Below are 16,534 nucleotides of genomic sequence, written 5' to 3'. Positions count from 1 at the left end.
GCCTTATACAGAGATCACAGCTAGAACCTCACTAGAGACAGTCCAGAGAGCAGCGTTATACAGAGATCACAGCTAGAACCTCTCTAGAGACAGTCCAGAGAGCAGCCTTATACAGAGATCACAGCTACAACCTCTCTAGAGACAGTCCAGATAGCAGTGTTATACAGAGATCACAGCTACAACCTCTCTAGAGACAGTCCAGAGAGCAGCCTTATACAGAGATCACAGCTACAACCTCTCTAGAGACAGTCCAGAGAGCAGCCTTATACAGAGATCACAGCTACAACCTCTCTAGAGATAGTCCAGAGAGCAGTGTTATACAGAGATCACAGCTAGAACCTCTCTAGAGACAGTCCAGAGAGCAGCGTTATACAGAGATCACAGCTAGAACCTCTCTAGAGACAGTCCAGATAGCAGTGTTATACAGAGATCACAGCTAGAACCTCTCTAGAGACAGTCCAGATAGCAGTGTTATACAGAGATCACAGCTAGAACCTCTCTAGAGACAGTCCAGAGAGCAGTGTTATACAGAGATCACAGCTAGAACCTCTCTAGAGACAGTCCAGAGAGCAGCCTTATACAGAGATCACAGCTAGAACCTCTCTAGAGATAGTCCAGATAGCAGCCTTATACAGAGATCACAGCTAGAACCTCTCTAGAGACAGTCCAGAGAGCAGCCTTATACAGAGATCACAGCTAGAACCTCTCTAGAGACAGTCCAGAGAGCAGCCTTATACAGAGATCACAGCTAGAACCTCTCTAGAGACAGTCCAGAGAGCAGCCTTATACAGAGATCACAGCTAGAACCTCTCTAGAGATAGTCCAGAGAGCAGCATTATACAGAGATCACAGCTACAACCTCTCTAGAGACAGTCCAGAGAGCAGCCTTATACAGAGATCACAGCTACAACCTCTCTAGAGACAGTCCAGAGAGCAGTGTTATACAGAGATCACAGCTAGAACCTCTCTAGAGACAGTCCAGAGAGCAGCGTTATACAGAGATCACAGCTAGAACCTCTCTAGAGACAGTCCAGAGAGCAGCGTTATACAGAGATCACAGCTAGAACCTCTCTAGAGACAGTCCAGATAGCAGTGTTATACAGAGATCACAGCTAGAACCTCTCTAGAGACAGTCCAGAGAGCAGCCTTATACAGAGATCACAGCTAGAACCTCTCTAGAGACAGTCCAGAGAGCAGCCTTATACAGAGATCACAGCTAGAACCTCTCTAGAGACAGTCCAGAGAGCAGCCTTATACAGAGATCACAGCTAGAACCTCTCTAGAGACAGTCCAGAGAGCAGCCTTATACAGAGATCACAGCTAGAACCTCTCTAGAGACAGTCCAGAGAGCAGCCTTATACAGAGATCACAGCTAGAACCTCTCTAGAGACAGTCCAGAGAGCAGCCTTATACAGAGATCACAGCTAGAACCTCTCTAGAGACAGTCCAGAGAGCAGCCTTATACAGAGATCACAGCTAGAACCTCTCTAGAGACAGTCCAGAGAGCAGCCTTATACAGAGATCACAGCTAGAACCTCTCTAGAGACAGTCCAGAGAGCAGCCTTATACAGAGATCACAGCTAGAACCTCTCTAGAGACAGTAGAAAACAATCTGTGTTCTTCTCCTCTAGTTATTAGTGTATAATGTAGTGTGTTGGGTTGTAGTACAGGTGACCGTCTCCTCCAGCCGAGGTGCCCAAGACGCTGCCACGCGGGTGGGTCTGGTCTCACATTCCTAGAACTTGCTTTGACAGAGCTGGCTAAATATCTCGCAGCTACACATTCCTGTAGCGGCGCCTCCACGCACAGCAATTAACCCTGTCAGCCTGTGCCCCACCCTGATCACTAGAGGTGTGGCTGGTAGCCAGCTGCCTGATGGCACACAGGAAATGGGCACTTTATCATACAGTGTGCGGCAGAGGGTGCACCCTCCTCCAGCGGTATAATCTGTATGTAATGGCCTGCAGCAGATGAATCACACTGTGAGAAGGATCAGTGGGGACTGACGGCTGCATTGTGATGTGGGTGACAGATGCTTCTATGCAATCACTCTATGACCAAATTTATCACAGATAAGGATGGATGGAACATTTTTAACTTAAAGTGACGGGATAGAACTAGAAGCATTCAGCACATGTTTATGTGGACTGAACAGAGGTCTACAAATGTGATAAATGAAAAATAAAACAAGAGGTATGTGCGAGGCCAGCTAACATTAGTTCCAAAACTTTGTTTTACAGACTACAAGCTGCATAATGATGTAAGTGGGTATTCCTGTCTTCTCTATTATAACATGAACATCTAGAGACAGAAATATGGTAATGTGTACTCATCAATTTGTGTGTAAACAAATGAACAGCCAGGGAAAGGTCAAATGTTTCACCTGATTTACCTTGTATCAGTTTGTATCAGCTGGAGGGTTAAGATTCCTCACAGGTGATCAGGTGACACAATGTCCTTTGTAGGGATTTACAAGGGAGTGACAATGGGAATGTGTCATCTGATAATCAGCCCCGTCCCACCCTGTCCGTCCTGTTCTCACAGGACTGATCAGATCCAGTTTTCTATGATGGACTCACATAAGAGTCACTCACAGCAGTTCCCAGTCTCTGACAAGCTCTTGTAATATTCTGGACTTTTGCTCAATAAGAGATCTGTGAAACCTGGCTTGTCAGCGACTCTCTATAGGATGATCCTTCACAAATCCACACACCTAGCCCCCAGGCGTAGGACCCTTACCTACCCGGACACACCTGCCAGTACTTAGCCCCTGGCAGATTGCCCATCAATAAATGATCTGTAGGTGAGGTAGGAAGTGGTGTCTCATACCTCATGGATATCTGATGTCAGAAACGTACAAATCCCAGTGTCACTGTTCTGTACAGATAGGGTGTGTCCAGGTGCAGCTTCCACAACAAGTGGCCCTCAACACAGCCAAATCCAGTCACCCTCTTCAGAAACGCCCACAATTCTGGGAAACAATATAATGGGTGCAATGTAAAGAGTGTAAGCTCCTCTGCTTAGACACCGCAAAGTATCCAAGTGCCCAATTCTCTGGAACAGCGACTAATCAGTAAACACTATGCATTACATGTACTGCTGGATGGTATCTAACAATGTCACAGGGAGAGTTGTAGGTCTTGTCCCAATAATACCTTTTATCTCAGAAACAATCAGGAGGTCTATCTCCCCCCTCTACACACAGAATGTGTAAACAATGACAGGAAATTGTTAATATGACAGACAGCAAAGGTCCAGAGGCTCCATTTACATTTTACAGAATAAACAAATATATAGTCTGAGGACTGCTGGGATTCTGGCAGTGTAGAGGGAGTCACCTGTAAAAGGGAGAGTACATTCCTGGCAGAGATATCACCGATAGGCAGAACATACCACATCACAGGCTGGGGAGGGGGAATACCTGAGCTATGTCTCACATCCTGACATACAGCTCTCCCACCTGAGAGCACAGCCATGCTCCACACTGCGCCTTTCCCACCTCCACCAGCAGAGGGCATACGACCCTGATAACATCTGCCCCTCCACCAGCAGAGGGCATACGCCCCTGATAACATCTGCCCCTCCACCAGCAGAGGGCATACGCCCCTGATAATATGTGACCCGCTAGGAGCACAGTGCATAAGCCCCTGCTATCGTCTGCCCCTCCAGCAGCAGAGGGCGTACGTCCCTGATAACATCTGCCCCTCCACCAGCAGACGGCATACGCCCCTGCTAACATCTGCCCCTCCACCAGCAGAGGGCATACGCCCCTGATAATATGTGACCCGCTAGGAGCACAGGGTATACGCCCCTGCTAACGTCTGCCCCTCCACCAGCAGAGGGCATGTGCCCCTGATAATATGTGACCCGCTACGAACAAGCACAGGGCATATGCCCCAGCTAACGTCTGCCCCTCCACCAGTAGAGGGCATACGCCCCTGCTAACATCTGCCCCTCCTCCAGCAAAGGAGATTTGCCCAGAGTCACATATACCACCACCACCTGACTGAGGACACCGTCATAACTACAGCAGACACCAGAGGACACATAATGTCATGAACAATATTCCATTTCCATCTAAAAATGAATATTGACAACTATGCTGATAAATTGATACAACTGCTTTATCTTTATGCCATAATGTGGTGGATTTCACTTGGAATTTGGATGCAATAATATATGGAATGAAGGTTTCCAAGATATATATATATACATATATATATATATATATATATACATATATATATATATATATATATATATATACACACAGGATACTATACCAAAGTGTTAGGCAGGTGTGGGGAAAATGCTGCAACGTAAGAAAGCTTTCAAACCTATCTTCAACATACAGAAGAACAAGGAATCCTGGGGGTAAATGTATCAAGCTGCTAGTTTCCGCCGGGTTTGAAAAATGGAGATGTTGCCTATAGCAACCAATCAGATTCTAGACGTCATTTTGTAAAATGCACTAAATAAATAATTAGAATCCGATTGGGTGCTATAGACAACATTTCACTTTTCAAACCCGCCGAAAACTGGCAGCTTGATACATTTACCTACTGGAAGTGATGATACGGCCCCTACAGAGCCCTGATCTCAACATCATCGTGTCTGTCTGGGATTACACGGAGAGACAGAAGGATTTGAACAACCTACATCCACAGATCTGTGGTTAGTTCTCCAAGATGTTTGGAACAACTTCCCTGCCCAGTTCCTTCAAAAACTGTGTGCAAGTGTACCTAGAAGAATGATGCTGTTTTGAAGGCAGAGGGCGGTCACACCAAATATTGATTTGATTTAGATTTCTCTTCTGTTCATTCACTTTGCATTTTGTCAATTGATAAAAAATAAACTATTAACACTTCTGTTTCTGAAAGCATTCTTACTTTGCAGCATTTTTTCCACACCTGTCTAAACGGTCATGTCCATGGTGTGATCATAAATCATGGAAGTGCACACTTTTTTGTTAGATGTATGAATTGCTCGTGAAGATTGGGCATGTGAAGGGGGAAGACGCGTGGACTACAGTATGCTTGGTTTGCGTACTTACAGCAATTTCTGGAACAACTGAGGATTTTACAAAGTACTGATATTTTGAATTATACATAAATGATCGAAGAGGTGCTTCAGAGAAAAATATTAAACAACTAGTACACACTGTATATAACTTTTTGTTTATATATATATATATATATATATATATATATATATATATATATGGATAAAAACAATGTGACAAGAGCACCCTCTAGTGGACAAACCAAAAACTCACCTATATAAATGACAAATATTGCAAAAGTGATCTGAACAGCACAGGTCATACAGATATACAAACAGCAGAGCTCCCTTACACACACGCTGCACACTATGCGGGGAGCCCCCTTACACGCAAGCTGCACACAATGCAGGGAGCCCCCTTACACACAAGCTGCACACTATGTGGGGAGCCCCCTTACACACACGCCGCACACTATTTGGGGAGCTCCCTTACACACATGCCGCACACTATGCGGGGAGCCCCCTTACACACATGCCGCACACTATGCGGGGAGCCCCCTTACACACACGCCGCACACTATGCGGGGAGCCCCCTTACACACACGCCGCACACTATGCGGGGAGCCCCCTTACACACACGCTGCACACTATGCGGGGAGCCCCCTTACACACACACCGCACACTATGCGGGGGGCCCCCTTACACACAAGCTGCACACTATGTGGGGAGCCCCCTTTACACACATGCAGCACACTTTGTCCCTGTTTTATGTATGCTGCTTTACCCACTGTCTGGCGCCTTACAAATCAACAATAATAATAAGTGTCCTGAGGCACTGTGCAGTCCTCACATTCCACACATTGGTCTTGTCACTGTGTAAGGGTCCTGGGCCCTGTGGCTACACAAAGACATTTACAATGTGTGTACCCTGAGCATCCTCAATGCAAACGAGAACCCTGCGGCCATTCCTTTCTCCAGCCTTGGACATGTCTAGGTTCAAACACATAACTCTGCAAAGACAAGAGGTGTATCCGACCAATCTATAATAATTGGATGTCACGTATCTGACACACTTCACAAACATAGATCGGCCATGTTTCCAAGCCCCTAGCAACGTGATGTATGGGGTTTCTGTGTACTGTAATATGTATATTACCCAATTCATTACATACCCCTCATTTACAGTGCCCTGTGAAAATCTTCATACCCCTGTACACATTTCATTCAAACATTTCTAAATGTAACACATAATGCATGAAACTGGGAGCGACTCTCTGATTTACACAATATGCTCTGTACTATATTCTCTATACTTTATAATACACATCATATGCTCTATATATAATATACTGTATAATACACACAGAATGCTCTGCGCTACATACTAATATACTACACAAGCAGCCGTGGATTATAGCAATGGCTAAGATAAGTATGTGACCTAACACTGGTTTAGTTGTTGAATAATATTTACAATGTGGATGTCCGAAGAGAAGCTGCACAAAGAAGCACTTTGGGTTCATTGACAACATGTGAGAAAATGCTTTATGCATTATTGGCCTCAGTGCAGAAAATCATTGGGGATAACAGAATGGTCACTTGCAGTACTGCGGACACCGGGGCTGTGTTTTAAGGTAACACCTGAACCCAGGAATGGGCAGGATTCCAGGACAGCGGCTGCAGCCCGACCATGAGGACATGAAAGAGGCTGAACACAGCTTTATATGTTCTAGCAATAACTGCATCATCCTGCTGTTCCTCACCCTACCTGGCCGTAAGTAACAGCTTTCCCTTCTCCATTAATCTCAACATATTGGGCTCCATGGGAGATCCATAGAATAACCCCAGAACTTTATTCTGATGCAAAGCAAACCTACAAATATAACCCTGCTAGATGCAGAGCCCAGGATTCCCCCGCTAGATCCTGAGCGCAAAGCTTGTCATTCCCGTGATAGATCCTGAGCACGAAGCTCTTCATTCCCTTCCTAGATCCTAAGCAAGAAGTTCTTCATTCCCGTGCCAGATCCTGAGCGAGAAGCTCGTCATACCCTTGCTAGATCCTGAGCGAGAAGCACGTCATTCCCTTGCTAGATCCTGAGCAAAAAGCTCGTCATTTCCCTGCTAGATCCTGAGCGAGAATCTCTTCATTCCTCTGCTAGATCCTGAGCGAGATGCTCGACATTCCTGTGCTAGATCCTGAGCGAGAAGCTCTTCATTCCCTTGCGTGATCCTAAGCTAGAAACTCGTCATTCCCTTGCTAGATCCTGAGCGAGGAGCTGGTCATTCCCGTGCCAGGTCCTGAGCGAGAAGCTCTTCATTCCCTTGCGTGATCCTAAGCTAGAAACTCGTCATTCCCTTGCTAGATCCTGAGCGAGGAGCTGGTCATTCCCGTGCCAGGTCCTGAGCGAGAAGCTTGCCATTTCCGTGCCAGATCCTGAGCGAGAAGCTTGTCATACCCGTGCCAGGTCCTGAGCGAGAAGCTTGTCATTCCCGTGCCAGATCCTGAGCGAGAAGTTTTTCATTTCCGTGCCAGATCCTGAGCACTAGCTTTTCATTACCCTGCTAGATCCTGAGCGAGAAGATTGTCATTTCCCTGCTAGATCCTGAGCGAGAAGCTCGTCATTCTCGTGCCTGATCCTGAGCATGAAGCTCGTCATTCCCTTGCTAGATCCTGAGCGAGAAGCTCGTCATTCCCTTGCTAGATCCTGAGCGAGTAGCTCGACATTCCCGTGCTAGATCCTGAGCAAGAGGTTCTCCATTCCCGTGCCAGATCCTTAGCGAGAAGCTCTTCATTCCCGTGCCAGATACTAAGCGAAAAGCTCTTCATTCCCCTGCCAGATCCTGAGCGTGAGGCTCAACATTCCCGTGCCAGATCCTGAGCACTAGCTTTTCATTCCCCTGCTAGATCCTGAGCAAGAATCTTGACATTCCCCTGCTAGATCCTGAGCGAGAAGCTCATCATTCCCTTGCTAGATCCTAAGTTAGAAACTCGTCATTCCCATGCTAGGTCCTGAGCGAGAAGCTCATCATTCCCATGCTAGATCCTGAGCGAGAAGCTCGTCATTCCCGTGCTAGATCCTGAGCGAGAAGTTCTTCATTTCCTTGCCAGATTCTGAGCGAGAAGCTCGTCATTCCCGTGCTAGATCCTCAGCGAGAAGCTCGTCATTCTCGTGCCAGTTCCTAAGCGAGAAGCTCGTAATTCCCGTGCTAGATCCTTTGCGAGAATCTCTTCATTCCTCTGCTAGATCCTGAGCGAGACGATCGACATTCCCGTTCTAGATCCTGAGCGAGAAGCTCTTCATTCCCTTGCTAGATCCTAAGCTAGAATCTCGTCATTCCCGTGCTAGATCCTGAGCGAGAAGCTCGTCATTCCCATGCTAGATCCTGAGCGAGAAGCTCGTCATTCCCGTGCTAGATCCTGAGCAAGAAACTCGTCATTCCCGTGCTAGATCCTGAGCGAGAAGCTCTTCATTGCCTTGCTAGATCCTAAGCTAGAAACTCGTCATTCCCGTGCTAGATCCTGAGCGAGAAGCTCGTCATTCCCATGCTAGATCCTGAGCGAGAAGCTCCTCATTCCCGTGCTAGATCCTGAGTGAGAAGTTCTTCATTTCCTTGCCAGATTCTGAGCGAGAAGCTCGTCATTCCTGTTCTAGATCCTCTAGGAGAAGCTCGTCATTCTCGTGCCAGTTCCTGAGCGAGAAGCTCGTCATTCCCGTGCTAGATCCTTTGTGATAATCTCTTCATTTCTCTGCTAGATCCTGAGCGAGACGATCAACATTCCCGTTTTAGATCCTGAGCGAGAAGCTAGCCATTCCCTAGCTAGATCCTAAGTTAGAAACTCGTCATTCCCGTGCTAGGTCCTGAGCGAGAAACTCATCATTCCCATGCTAGATCCTGAGCGAGAAGCTCGTCATTCCCGTGCTAGATCCTGAGCGAGAAGTTCTTCATTTCCTTGCCAGATTCTGAGCGAAAAGCTCATCATTCCCGTGCTAGATCCTCAGCGAGAAGCTCGTCATTCTCGTGCCAGTTCCTGAGCGATAAAGCTCGTCATTCCCGTGCTAGATCCTTTGCGAGAATCTCTTCATTCCTCTGCTAGATCCTGAGCGAGACGATCGACATTCCTGTTCTAGATCCTGAGCGAGAAGCTCGTCATTCCCATGCTAGATCCTGAGCGAGAAGCTTGTCATTCCCATGCTAGATCCTGAGCGAGAAGCTCGTCATTCCCATGCCAGATCCTGAGCGAGAAGCTCTTCATTCCCTTGCTAGATCCTGAGCGAGAATCTCGTCATTCCCGTGCTAGATCCTGAGCGAGAAGCTCGTCATTCCCATGCCAGATCCTGAGCGAGAAGCTCTTCATTCCCGTGCTAGATCCTCAGCGAGAAGCTCGTCATTTTCGTGCTAGATCCTGAGCGAGAAGCTCATCATTCCCTTGCTAGATCCTTTGCGAGAATCTCTTCATTCCTCTGCTAGATCCTGAGCGAGACGATCGACATTCCTGTTCTAGATCCTGAGCGAGCTCTTCATTCCCTTGCTAGATCCTAAGCTCTTCATTCCCTTGCTAGATCCTTTGCGAGAATCTCTTCATTCCTCTGCTAGATCCTGAGCGAGACGATCGACATTCCCATTCTAGATCCTGAGCGAGAAGCTCGTCATTCCCCTGCTAGATCCTGAGCGAGAAGCACTTCATTCTCTTGCCAGATCCTGAGCACTAGCTTTTCATTCCCCTGCCAGATCCTAAGCGAGAAGCTCTTCATTCCCCTGCTAGATTCTTAGCACCCAGCATTACTTTATAAGTATCTTTTTCTCAAGCTGTCACAGGTCAGTTACCATGCACTGAGTCTGAGATCAAAGTCTTCACTTAAATCCCAAGTTCATATAATCAGTAATATCACAAACTGGTTTCTGTGGGAACAGACTTGTGTTTGTAAGTGGAAACAGCCAGGAGTTGTGTTACTGTATGGTAACACTATACTGTACGAGAACTGGCACAATGCAGGGCGGGTCATATAATCACAGCCAGTAGCACTGCCGCCTCAGTGGCTTCCACCATGTTGTAGGGGAAAGAAATGTTTAAACTGAACTTGTCAAATATTTTCTCTCTTTACTGCTCTGAAAAACATGTACCACAATGTTCCAGCTGAAGAAGAGTTATACACTTATCTTAACTAGCGCAGATTATCCAGATATCACTCATCCTTGTCCAATAATTACACTACAGTCATGGCCAAAAGTTTTGAGAATGATACAAATATTATTTTTCACAAAGTCTGCTGCCTCAGTTTTAATGATGGCAATTTGTATATACTTCAGAATGTCATGAAGAGTGATCAGATGAATTGCAATTAATTTCAAAGTCCCTCTTTGCTATGACAATGAACTTTATTCCAAAAACAACATTTCCACTTCATTTCAGCCATGTCACAAAAGGACCCACTGACATCAGGTCAGTGATTCTCTCATTAACACAGGTGAGAGTGTTGACGAGGACAAGGCTGGAGATCACTCTGTCTTGCTGATAGTTATAATAACAGACTGGAAGCTTTATAAGGAGGGTGGTGCTTGAAATCATTGTTCTTCCTCTGTTAACCATGGTTATCGGCAAGGAAACACGTGCAGTCATCATTGCTTTGCACAAAAAGTGCTTCACAGACATGGATATTGCTGCTAGTAAGATTGCACCTAAATCAACCATTTATCAGATCATCAAGAACTTCAAGGAGAGAGGTTCAATAGTTGTGAAGAAGGCTTCAGGGCGCCCAACAACATTCAGCAAGCGTCTGGACTGTCTCCTAAAGTTTATTCAGCTGTGGGATCGGAGCACCACCAGTGCAGAGCTTGCTCAGGAATGGCAGCAGGCAGATGTGAGTGCATCTGCACGCACAGTGAGGCGAAGACTTTTGGAGGATGGCCTGGTGTCAAGAAGGCCAGCAAAGAAGACACTTCTCTCCAGGAAAAACATCAGGGACAGGCTGATATTCTGCAATAAATACAGGGATTGAACTGCTGAAGACTGAGGTAAAGTCATTTTCTCTGATGAGTCTGGAGAAGGAAAGGTGAGCGCTACCATCAGTCCTGTGTCATGCCAACAGTAAAGCATCCTGAGACCATTCATGTGTGGGGTTGCTTCTCAGCCAAGGGAGTGGGCTCACTCACAAGTTTGCCTCACAACACAGCCATGAATAAAGAATGGTACCAAAACATCCTCCAAGAGCAACTTCTCCCAACCATCAAGGAACAGTTTGGTGACGGACAATGCCTTTCCAGCATGATGGGGCACCTTGCCATAAGGCAAAGGTGCTAACTAAGTGGCTCAGGGATCAAAACATCAAAATTTTGGGTCCATGGCCAGGAAACTCCCCAGCCCTTAATCCCATTGAGAACATGTGGTCAATTCGGGTGGACAAACAAAAACCCACAAATTCTGACAAACTCCAAGCATTGATTAGGCAAGAATGGGCGGCCATCAGTCAGTATGTGGCCCAGAAGTTGATTGACAGCTGCCAGGGAGAATTGCAGAAGTCTTCAAAAAGAAGGTTCAACATTGCAAATATCGACTCTTAGCATAAACTTAACGTAATTGTCAATAAAAGCCTTTGACACTTATGAAATGCTTGTAATTGTACTTCAGTATAACACAGCAACATCTGACAAAAAGATCTAAAAACACTGAAGCAACAAACTTTGTGAAAACTAATATTTGTGTAATTTTCAAAACTTTTGGGCATGGCTGTAGTATCACTAATGTCCTCTGGACTGTACGGGGCAGTCTACAGATGGAGAGATCTGATCCCGCTAATGTGCTCCGGATCCCACACTTCCAGCTCTGACATTTCAGAACCTTTTCCAACTGTATCTGTACCAGCAAAATAATAGAGAAAAGGGTTAAGTGGATGTATGGACTTCCTTTTCATACAGAGGTGCTTAAGACACCACAATCTTCCGGTATCAGTGTGACAGGAGCCTCACATCTTCAATCTGTGCTGCTCTTTCCACCATATAACTCTCAGTCTGTGGCTTACTGCTGCCTCCATTCCCCTCCTCACATCATGTCACTGCCCCTGTCACATACAGCCCTGTCCTTACTAACACATCACTCATCTCCTGATATACTCTGTGCTGCTGGAGGATCCTGCTCTTTCCACTATATAACTCTCAGTCTGTGGCTTACTGCTGCCTCCATTCCCCTCCTCACATCATGTCACTGCCCCTGTCACATGTAGCCCTGTCCTCACTAACACATCACTCATCTCCTGATATACTCTGTGCTGCTGGATGATCCTGCTCTTTCCACCATATAACTCTCAGTCTGTGGCTTACTGCTGCCTCCATTCCCCTCCTCACATCATGTCACTGCCCCTGTCACATGCAGCCCTGTCCTCACTGACACATCACTCATCTCCTGATATACTCTGTGCTGCTGGAGGATCCTGCTCCTTCCACTATTTAACTCTCAGTCTGTGGCTTCCTGCTGCCTCCATTCCCCTCCTTACATCATGTCACTGGCCCTGTCACATGCAGCCCTGTCCTCACTAACACATCACTCATCTCCTGATATACTCTGTGCTGCTGGGGACCCTGCTCCTCCCACTATATAACTCTCAGTCTGTGGCTTCCTGCTGCCTCCATTCACCTCCTCACATCATGTCACTACCCCTGTCACATGCAGCCCTGTCCTCACTAACACATCACTCATCTCCTGATATACTCTGTGCTGCTGGGGACCCTGCTCCTCCCACTATATAACTCTCAGTCTGTGGCTTCCTGCTGCCTCCATTCCCCTCCTCACATCATGTCACTGCCCCTGTCACATGCAGCCCTGTCCTCACTAACACATCACTCATCTCCTGATATACTCTGTGCTGCTGGGGACCCTGCTCCTCCCACTATATAACTCTCAGTCTGTGGCTTCCTGCTGCCTCCATTCCCCTCCTCACATCATGTCACTGGCCCTGTCACATGCAGCCCTGTCCTCACTAACACATCACTCATATCCTGATATACTCTGTGCTGCTGGGTGATCCTGCTCCTTCCACTATATAACTCTCAGTCTGTGGCTTCCTGCTGCCTCCATTCCCCTCCTCACATCATGTCACTGGCCCTGTCACATGCAGCCCTGTCCTCACTAACACATCACTCGTCTCCTGATATACTCTGTGCTGCTGGGGACCCTGCTCCTCCCACTATATAACTCTCAGTCTGTGGCTTCCTGCTGCCTCCATTCCCCTCCTCACATCATGTCACTGCCCCTGTCACATGCAGCCCTGTCCTCACTAACACATCACTCATCTCCTGATATACTCTGTGCTTCTGTATGTTAAAATCCCTCTTTTGCTAATTACAGATAGCAGCAGGCTCAATTCCTGAGGCAGCAACTATCAAGTTAAGGACTACATAGATAAACAGCAGTGAAATGGTTAACTTCTGCTCCAGTCCCTGGCAGTGGGGGGGAGGGGGTTAGCTCTTGCTCCAGTTCCTGGCAGTGGGAGGGGGTTAACTCTTGTTCCAGTCCCTGGCAGCAAGGGGGTTAACTCTTGCTCCAGTCCCTGGCAGCAAGGGGGTTAACTCTTGCTCCAGTCCCTGGCAGCAAGGGGGTTAACTCTTGCTCCACTGGCTGAGGTGAAACTTACGCTGCAGAACAGACAGGTGTGAACTGAACCCACCTACACAGCAGAGCTTCTTGTACAGGTAGCCTTTCCGCTCCTGCTCCGAATTGCCGTTCAGCCAATCAGACCGCTCCAGAAGCATCTCTCTCTTAAAGGTGTAGTACCAGGTGGAGGAGGCAGGACGCCTGGGTGACTCTGCCATGATAATTTATCCAAGAAACAACTGCAGAGGCAGCAGCTTCCACCATAAACAGAGAAGAGATGATTATCCTGCAAGTTCCAGAGCAGGGGAGAGCTACAGTCTGCTGTTTCCAAGCACTCTCCGCCTGAAAGCCAGCCCTCTGGTAACAGCCTCCGCCCATAAACACGAAACAGAGCTGCCGCCCTGTGCCTCTCACACAGAGGGAACTCAGTGACAGTTTACACACAGCAGGGTGACAACAATCCCACAAATTAACCTGTCTCTCCGGCAACTCTACACAGACTCATACAGCTGAAATCTGGGGTGCAGAGACCCACAGGATGCCCACCTGGGGTCAATGACCCAATAAACGCCAACCAGAACATACAAAGCTACTTTTCCACATCATTTACTATTGCAGTCACCTATGCTGAATTCATTAGTTGTTGGGAAGGGTGTTTTCTTTTTCAACCCAGTTAATGAATTCAGCACAGGTAACTGCAGTAATGAATGGTCAGGAACAGAGTATTTTACAGTGTGTGAATAAAGGTTTCACCTTGAGGGTTACTCAGTAAGAAAGTGCACGTCTCCCATAGTAATCAGACATTTACAGTCACTGGATGATAGGTAATTCAACAGTTAAACCTCCTTAGTAAATATTAATCTAGCGTTTAGCAGGTTGTAGATGTAAGAAATGTGAGACTCTGTTGCCAAGCTTTATTAATGAGAGAAGTCTAAGGGCTATCTTACATGCTAGACACATGGCGCAGCTACCTAGGAGAGGATGGACACATACACTGCATCAAATAGATGATTATTGTTGTTACATTTTATAGTTCTGTTACCTTCCAGTAAGTGGAGAGTTTATCTCCGTGTGAAAGGTCGGCAATTAGGTGTAAAATAAGGTAATTGTCTGATTGAAGCTGACAAGAAGTAACAGGAAGGTTATTGTAAGACCTGTGTCTTCTTACAAGTAAAGGTGCCAGCTAAGTCCTTGGTGCCCCTAACACCGGACAGGTACATACAGATGAGAACACTCCCATTACCTGCATAAGGGGGTTATTCTGTTACCATGGAAACCAAGCACTCTGACCAGAGGTGACATTGGCTAATAGCCCTGGGGAACAGCCTATGTCACCTCTCCATAGAAACCGTCAGACCCCAAACCTAACGGACAGATCTTTGACTCCTCCCCATTAGAGACATAGTCACACTTCTCCCCCATTCAGGAAAACCTGTGACCAATCACCTTTACCTGTACCCGGAATCTACTATAATGTACAGATCATATAGGGATCTCCCGAGACCTATACCAGGAATCTGCTATAATGTACAGACCATATAGTGATCTCCTGAGACCTATACCCGGAATCTGCTATAATGTACAGACCATATAGTGATCTCCTGAGACCTATACCAAGAATCTGCTATAATGTACAGATCATATAGGGATCTCCCGAGACCTATACCCGGAATCTGCTATAATGTACAGACCATATAGTGATCTCCTGAGACCTATACCCAGAATCTGCTATAATGTACAGACCATATAGTGATCTCCTGAGACCTATACCAGGAATCTGCTATAATGTACAGACCATATAGGGATCTCCTGAGACCTATACCAGGAATCTGCAATAATCTACAGATCATATTGAAGTCTCCTGAGACCTAAACTTGGAATCTGCTATAATGTACAGATCATATAGTGATCTCCTGAGAACTATACCAGGAATCTGCTATAATGTACAGATCATATAGTGATCTCCTAAGACCTATACCTGGAATCTGCTATAATGTACAAATCATATAGGGATCTCCTGAGACCTATACCCGGAATCTGCTATAATGTACAGATCGTATAGGGTTCTTCTAGGACCTATACCCGGAATCTGCTATAATGTACAGATCATATAGGGATCTCCTGAGCCCTATACAAGGATTCTGCTATAATGTACAGATCATATAGGGATCTCCTGAGACCTATACCCGGAATCTGCTATAATGTACAGATCGTATAGGGTTCTTCTAGGACCTATACCCGGAATCTGCTATAATGTACAGATCATATAGGGATCTCCTGAGCCCTATACAAGGATTCTGCTATAATGTACAGATCATATAGGGATCTCCTGAGACCTATACCAGGAATCTGCTATAATGTACCTACCATATAGAGGTCTTCTAGGACCTATACCCGGAATCTGCTATAATGTACAGATCATATAGGGATATCCTGAGACCTATACCTGGAATCTGCTATAATGTACAGACCATATAGGGATCTCCTGAGACCTATACCCGGAATCTGCTATAATGTACAGACCATATAGGGATCTCCTGAGACCTATACCCGGAATCTGCTATAATGTACAGATCATATAGAAGCTTCCGAGACCTATACCCAGAATCTGCTATAATGTACAGATCATATAGGGATCTCCTGAGCCCTATACCCGGAATCTGCTATAATGTACAGACCATATAGGGATCTCCTGAGACCTATACCCGGAATCTGCTATAATGTAAAGATCATATAGGGATCTTCTGAGCCCTGTACCAGGAATCTGCTATAATGTACAGATCATATAGGGATCTCCTGAGACCTATACCAGGAATCTGCTATAATGTACCTACCATATAGAGTTCTTCTAGGACCTATACCCAGAATCTGCTATAATGTACAGATCATATAGGGATCTCCTGAGACCTATACCTGGAATCTGCTATAATGTACAGACCATATAGG

At 46.3% G+C, this 16,534-nt stretch overlaps 1 protein-coding gene and 1 long non-coding RNA gene across 20 annotated transcripts in view; one reads left to right on the top strand and one right to left on the bottom strand.

The window, feature by feature from the left end:
• The window catches only part of PLEC (plectin), a 239,186-nt gene that overhangs the window by 68,118 nt on the left and 154,534 nt on the right, over positions 1-16,534 (bottom strand). For 3 of the 19 annotated variants that reach the window (XM_075211521.1, XM_075211524.1, XM_075211528.1), the window contains exon 1: positions 13,662-13,821. The exons of the other annotated variants lie outside the window; for them this stretch is intronic. In XM_075211521.1, the coding sequence (XP_075067622.1) occupies positions 13,662-13,806 (145 nt within the window). In that variant the 5' untranslated portion in view covers positions 13,807-13,821. Of the gene's footprint in view, positions 1-13,661; positions 13,822-16,534 lie in introns of those variants that run through there. 19 annotated transcript variants of the gene reach the window in all.
• The window catches only part of LOC142158001 (uncharacterized), a 216,641-nt gene that overhangs the window by 126,528 nt on the left and 73,579 nt on the right, over positions 1-16,534 (top strand). The window lies entirely within an intron of this gene.

This window comes from Mixophyes fleayi, chromosome 5 (assembly GCF_038048845.1).
Source record: "Mixophyes fleayi isolate aMixFle1 chromosome 5, aMixFle1.hap1, whole genome shotgun sequence".
In the NCBI taxonomy this organism is placed as follows: Eukaryota; Metazoa; Chordata; class Amphibia; order Anura; family Limnodynastidae; genus Mixophyes; species Mixophyes fleayi.
The sequence above is the reverse complement of the archived record's forward strand: the minus strand, read 5'-3'. Positions and strand labels throughout refer to the sequence as shown.